The sequence below is a fragment of the Prosopis cineraria genome, unplaced genomic scaffold, assembly GCF_029017545.1.
Source record: "Prosopis cineraria cultivar Desert tree isolate PC_DT_omini unplaced genomic scaffold, ASM2901754v1 PC2, whole genome shotgun sequence".
In the NCBI taxonomy this organism is placed as follows: Eukaryota; Viridiplantae; Streptophyta; class Magnoliopsida; order Fabales; family Fabaceae; genus Prosopis; species Prosopis cineraria.
Genome location: NW_026555333.1, coordinates 15,890,056 through 15,897,134, shown reverse-complemented (window position 1 = coordinate 15,897,134; position 7,079 = coordinate 15,890,056). Strand labels below are relative to the sequence as shown.

General features: G+C 31.8%; 2 protein-coding genes across 2 annotated transcripts; one reads left to right on the top strand and one right to left on the bottom strand.

The window, feature by feature from the left end:
• The first annotated feature begins 3,127 nt into the window (after positions 1 to 3,127).
• LOC129302103 (U-box domain-containing protein 21-like) lies at positions 3,128 to 4,757 on the top strand. Its single transcript, XM_054940780.1, has one exon. The coding sequence runs from the start codon at positions 3,334 to 3,336 to the stop codon at positions 4,636 to 4,638; it is 1,305 nt and encodes a 434-aa protein (XP_054796755.1). The 5' UTR covers positions 3,128 to 3,333; the 3' UTR covers positions 4,639 to 4,757.
• A 366-nt stretch (positions 4,758 to 5,123) lies between these two features.
• LOC129302104 (agamous-like MADS-box protein AGL80) lies at positions 5,124 to 6,167 on the bottom strand. The gene has a single exon (XM_054940781.1). It carries the CDS (start codon positions 6,021 to 6,023, stop codon positions 5,334 to 5,336), a length of 690 nt encoding a protein of 229 aa, XP_054796756.1. The 5' UTR covers positions 6,024 to 6,167; the 3' UTR covers positions 5,124 to 5,333.
• Positions 6,168 to 7,079: the final 912 nt, after the last annotated feature.

The following is a 7,079-nucleotide window of genomic DNA, read 5'->3' as shown; positions in this document are numbered from 1 at the left end:
AGCTAATTATTGCCAAAAAAAATTAACTTTTGACAATGACTTTTAATTATATATTTAATTATTTTCATTCAAAAATAAAAATTTAATTTAAAAATTAACTAAAATATTCAGAATAAAATTATTTAATATTTAATATTTTCTTTATTTTAAGTTGATTTTCATTAACAAAATAATATTGTATGAAAAATATTTTATAAAGAATAATTTTAATAAAATATAAATATTTTTAACATATTAATAATTGAAAATAAAATTTAATATGTATATATATGTGTATTTTTATAATATATTATTTGATATATTTATGTAGTTAAATAATATATATTTAATTTTTTATATAATGACTGCAGACACCTTTCAATTCAACTAACAAAGAATAAGAGTATAAGGCTTGAAAGATATGAGATCAAGGATTTAAATCTTAGTTTTGGCATAAATATAATGAATATATGACATGATAAGGAGCAAGTGACTGGCATAAGATGGACAATGACATGTTATGAGTTGTCGCACACGTAGCGGGTGATAGGGCACGAGATGGGTAGGTGACATGGCGGTTGACGAGATACAAAGTTATTAATGACATGTCATAAATTAACGTACACATGACGAGTGGCATTACTATTTTTAAATATAAACATATTTAGTGAGAAACTAATCCTTCATTAAAGTTATCAAATTTTAAATAGTATTTGCAAGGAATTAGTAAAGGATCCAGTCCCTCGCTAATTTTAGTGAGGGACATACAATCCCTCGCTAAATTTAGCGAGCCATTTTTTCACTACAAATTTAGCAAGGGATAAAATCTGTCATTAAAAAGAAATTTAGTGAGGAAAAATGATATTTAGTTAGAGATTTGTCCCTCGCTAACTTTTTGTAGTAGTGTCATACTAGATACAAGCTTAGCTAAACTTGTTAAGTTTGTCAATTTTTTTTTTTGAGTTTAACGAGTTAAGTATATATTATAAAAAATTTAATTCATAAAAGTTATAAGACCTAGTTCAAAAAAAAAGACTTGAAATACAAAAATTAATATTTAAAAAAAAGAAAACAAAAATATTAAAAATAAGTTTCCCTATTTTAGAATTTTTATGTCTTGTATATGTCAATTTATCAATGTAGATATGTTTAATTTTAATGATTTATATTTTTAATATATTTAAATCAAATTACATTCATATTTTAATGGCTATTTGTTAATAAAAGTAAACTCTTATGAATTTACAATCTGAGTTCGTGATATGAGCTAACATTTCTATCATAAGTTTACTTAAACTTATGAGTTTAACAACTTTGCTAACTACTATGATTATTGAGAGTATGTAATATATAAAGCTCTCACAATTAAAATTGTTATATATATAAGAGTTGAGATTTGAATACCTAACTACTCATAAGTAACTAGAGTTTTGAATACTTACATTAACTTTAGTTGGTTTTTTCACTTTGATGATCTAATTAGCACATTCTTAGCCTTCGTTCGTGAGATGAGATGATATTCAATCTAACTCCTTTGTTTAAAAGGAAAATACACTCCCTTCATCCTATTTTATAAGACATTTTTTATAAAATTATGCATGCTAATAAAATTTATTAAATACACTTTACAAATATAAATTTTTAAAAATATCATTAATTTAATATAATTTTATTTGTAAAACATTAAATAAAGAAAGAAAATTTAATAAAAAGGGAAGAGTAATAAGTACTATCAATAAAAGCTTATTTTATTAAAAAATCTTATCTTTTGTATCACTGAGTCATATTGAAAAGCATCTTATGAACTAAGATAAAAGTAAAAGTAGACCACAATAAAACCATACAAAAGGAAAAAGAAAATATTGAATTAAGATTATTAACCCAACAAGGTTGGATCTAGTTGAATATGCTAATCATCACAACATAGTGAATTCACATTTAAATTCTCATTAAAAGATGTGTTTATGTTAGTATCTAATTGCACCTCTGACAAAATTATCTTTGATAATAAGAGTATATATACCTATGCACAATTAAAAAAACTTAGGCTTATCACCAACTCTTCCTATATATAAGTCACCTTTTAAAAAAAAAAATAGTTATCTGTTCAGTCACCTTATGTAAAAAGATAGATCATTAATTCGTAATTATTTTTGAATTTGACCCTTTGAAATTTTTTTGTGAACAGAGTAAGATGTTACATGTGAAGGAGAATGCATTATTAAACATGATGCATTTAATAAGAGAAAATTAAAAAAAACAATAATTTAACTATTTTTTTAATTAGAAATGATTTATATATAAAATTCAAGGGATATGCTTCATTTATTTGGCATTATAAGATATATATTTTTAAAATATCATGTTGAAAATATAAAATATTTTAAGTCTTTTAAGACATAATTAATACATTTTTTAAAAATATTTTTATTACATAGTCTTTCCATTAAAAAATATAAGGCATTTTTAATTAAATCTCATCTTAATAAAGTAGTTACCTATTTTTAAACTAACCCTATTTTTTTATATTTACTCTTATTAAACACGTTGCAATAAATATAAAGTCAATCATTGATAAAGACACTTTAAAAAAAAAGATAAGATTACACCTCAAAAGATTAAAAATGCCTTACATTTTTTAGCATCTAACTCCTCAAAAAATATCTTATATTTTTTAATAAAAAAATATTAATTAAAAAATTTTAATTGAAATAATATATTAAATAAGTATAAATTTACAGTGTCATTGCTCACTGATGATCATTGAATTTAACTCTAACAAACCTCCTAATTCAGGCCGGAAAATACTGTAGCAAGCCTGATATACTAATACTAACCGTAAACACTAAACAATGCAAAGTCCAAAACAAGTTGGTGTCGCACGCGGACACGACGCTGCCACACCACACGCGTCTCTTGACTCAGTCCCACTCAGCAAACAATCTCGTCACCCTCATGTCGGCTCGAGCCAATCCTAAGTTCCTAACCCTGATTTCTTCTTTTTTCTGAAAAATCTTGAATCCTTCAACGGTCAACAGTCAACACGTCCATTCTCCTTCCTTCCCCACCTTGCCTGCAAATTAAAGTTTGAACCTTTCTCTTCATTCCTTGTGTATATTATTATATGCATGTTTCTTTATTAATCTTTTTCTTAACCAATCTTCGCTTTGACCCGCTTATTATGTATGACTCAAGCGTCTTCTTGTCCCTATAAATACCCCCATCTCATAGATTCATTGCTCAGTTCAAATCGCAACCTTCAATATTCAACAATTATAACTTACCTACAAACGTACAACAATCAATTTCACGAATACGGACTGATTTGTTTCGGTTTTTGAAGATAGTACAAGCATGGTTTTGTCAGGAACGCTAAGGAAAGTTTTCCGACGTGCCCACAAAGAGAAATGCCTTCCCGGCGGTGAGCTTGACTTGGAACCTGTGATTCCGATGCATTTCCGGTGCCCGGTGAGCCTAGAAATGATGAAAGATCCGGTGACATTGTGCACCGGAATCACCTACGACAGGGACAACATCGAGAGGTGGATTGAATCTGGGAACAACACCTGCCCCGTGACCAAGCAGGTTCTTTCGAGCACTCAAATGATCCCAAATCACGCCATTCGAAGAATGATCCAGGACTGGTGCGTCGAACACCAGTCTCACGGGATTGAAAGGATCCCCACTCCGAGGATCCCCGTTGCACCGTACGAGGTTTCGGAGACTTGCTCGAGGATAATCGTCGCCGCTCGTAATGGGGATATCAAAAGGTGCCAAGAATTGCTGGGGAAGATTAAGAATTGGGGTAAAGAGAGTGAGAGGAACAAGAGGTGTATAGTGGAAAACGGTGCTTGTGCAGTGTTAGCCTCTGCTTTTGATTCCTTCTCACGTGGTTCCATCGAGGAAAACGAGGAAGTTCTAGAGATGATATTGGAGGTACTCCCATGGATGATGAATCCATCACGAGAGGATGCAAGATCGAAATTGAGGTCTGAAGCATCTTTGAATTGCTTGGTTTGGTTTCTGAATGGGAACGACCTTTCAGCGAGGCAAAATGCAGCCATGGTGCTCAAGGAAATGCCTGTGAGAACTCTGGCTAAAACTGAAGGCATAATTGAAGCTTTGGTGAAGATGATTAGAGAGCCTATAGGACCTAATGCAACAAAAGCAAGCTTGACAAAGATTTTCCAGTTGGTTTCCTCATCTGATGACAACGAGAGAATCTCACAGAGATTTGTGGAATTGGGTTTGGTTTCTTTGTTGCTGGAGGCCATTGTGGATGCAGACAAAAGTCTATGTGAGAAAGCTATGGGTGTGTTGGATTGTATCTGTGATTGTAAAGAAGGGAGGGAATCAGCCATGGCTAATTCTCTAACCTTGCCTCTTGCAATCAAGAAGATCTTAAGAGTGTCAGCGCTGGCCACTGAGTTTTCAGTGTCCATTCTTTGGAAGCTCTGTGATAAGGAAGATGAAGAGGTTCTTGTTGAGGCAGTTCAACTTGGAGCTTTTCAGAAGCTCTTGGTTTTGTTGCAGGTGGGCTGTGAAGAAAGCATGAAGGAGAAGGTCACTGAATTGTTGAAACTGTTGAATGCTTATAGAAGCAAAGCAGAATGTGTGGATTCATCCTTGGATCTCAAGTACCTTAAGAAGCCCTTCTAATTCTTGCATTTCATCAGATTTTCATTCATTCCATTCTTTTTTGTACAAACAATAGAGACAAAACACAATGTAGAAACTACAGATATACAATGCTTCCAAATTGATTCATTCAGTTGAAACTTGACAATTCTTTTTTATATTGATTCCTGTACAATAAGCGAGCCTGGAATAAAATGATTTCCTTTTATTCATCATTCCCCTTTCGTTATATCCATACATGGTACATCTGAACCAGCTTTTCCTATTTATATCAATGAAATCCATGTAGTATCTATGATAATTGATAGGTGTGATATTTACATATATATATATATATATATAGAGAGAGAGAGAGAGAGAGAGAGATTTGCACTAAGCCAATAGAGTCCATTGATTTCAACTAACCAGCACCATTGACGATGCAGATTAACGACTCTGAAACAACATAAATCAGAAACTTAAATAGGTAGACTAGACCATGAAGCTTTATTACTTCAGCTGCGGAAATCTAAAGACGAGAGCATTACTGACAACAAACATTAAATAGAAAACTTAGAGATAGATCTAATCTACAAAAGAAATTTTGTAGATTAGATAAATCATGAATAGACATGTAAATAAGTCGAGGCTTGCCAAATTTACGTATCTATTCATAATCAACTCTGCTTCATATTAATTGCAGCCTAGTCTACTTAGAAATGGCCTCTTGATGTTTGTCAAAAGTAAAAGGGGCTAGGCCAAGCATTGTAGAGATTGGCTTCTCCAAATGGCAGAGTCTCATCCCCAGCACAGCTCATCAGTTCCATAAAATTCTGCTGTCTCTGCAATGTGCTTATGCTCATCTCCATTATCCCCTTGCCATTGTTACGATCTTCTTCTCCTGCTTGTGCTTGTCCCTGAATTTGAATTTGGATTTCATCATTCTGAGGTTCAATCTCCAGTGCCTCCATCCTCCTGCAGATATCCTTCAGGTTCAGTTCAATCACCCATGACAGATCATAGAGATCATTGACAGTCATATTCTGCAGAAAAATCCCAGTGCTCATGAAGTGATACAGGATCTGGGCAAGCTCTTTCTCCCTATTGTTCTTCCTCATCTTCTTCACCTGCTCACTCACTTTCTGGATCCTTTCCCTGGTGAAGCTCATCTGGTTCATCATCTTCTTACACTGCTCCATCTCCGGAAGCTGTCTGAACCGCACGAGGGTGCTCTGGGCTTCCATGGAGGAAGGCCAAACCTCAGGCTCAGATTCATAAGGACTGTAAATTATCATACATGCTTCAACCCCACAAAGGGTGGTCAGTTCACTTGCCTTCTTCACCATACCATTCTTCCTCTTCTTGTATGTTGTCTTCCTCGCAGAGTCATTGACAATGAATGCGAGCTGCACCTTCCTCCTGGTCATGGTGTTGATATCAGAGAAGAAAACCAGAGGGAACAAGGAGGAGATTGAAATGGTTGTGTGGTTTGGTTTTGGTAGCAGTATGAGGTTTATATAGATGAATTTGGTGGGGATGTGCACAACATTTTGTGAGGAATTCTGTGTGCTGTAAATGAAAGGGCCTCTCAATAAATTCTGAGGTTAAAATATTTTACCATAAATGCAAGATACAGAAAATCCGAACTTTAATTCTCAAATATTTAAAAAGTTGGAATGAATGGGAAATTCATTGGGATGAGGTGGTTTCTGGTGAGAAAACTTCCTGTAATTGAAATATGGGAAAATGAAAATAAATTCCTACTAAAATATATAAATAATAATCAGATTTTTTAAAATGTCATAATTTCTCTAAAATTTTTGAATACCTTCCTAACATTCATAATATTAGGTTAAATGGTTATTCCTTGTTTAAAATAAAAATAACGGGTTTAGTTTTATTTTTTCAATTATAACTTTTGTTGAAACAATAATAACTTTTGTTCTATGAATTGCAAAAATTAAATAGAAAAACATAATTGTTCACGTAAAATTTCTCTTATATAAACAAGTTTTGAGAGTAACTAGTCATAATCATAACTTTTGTTTAAGTATTCATAACTTTGATTTTATGAATTGTAAAAATTAAATAAGAAATTATAACTTCTCATGTGAAATTTCTTTTATCATTGAAGTTTAAGTTCTGAAAATAATCAGTCACAACTTTTGTTCAAGCAATTATAATTTTTATTCTGTGAATTGCAAGAATTGAATAAAAAATCACAACTTTTCACAAATTTTTTTTTATTATTGAAGTTCAAACTCTAAAAATGATCAGTTACAACTTTTATTTAAATAATCATAATTTTTATTTTGTGAATCGTAATAATTAAATAATAAATCACAACTTTTTACGTAAATCCATTTTTGTCTATAAAGTGGAGAGATTTGTATTTGCTGATTTGTGTTATCATATATGAGTATGTGAAAATGAATTTTTGATACTCATTCCATTTTTTTTTATAAGATAAATTTATATATTTA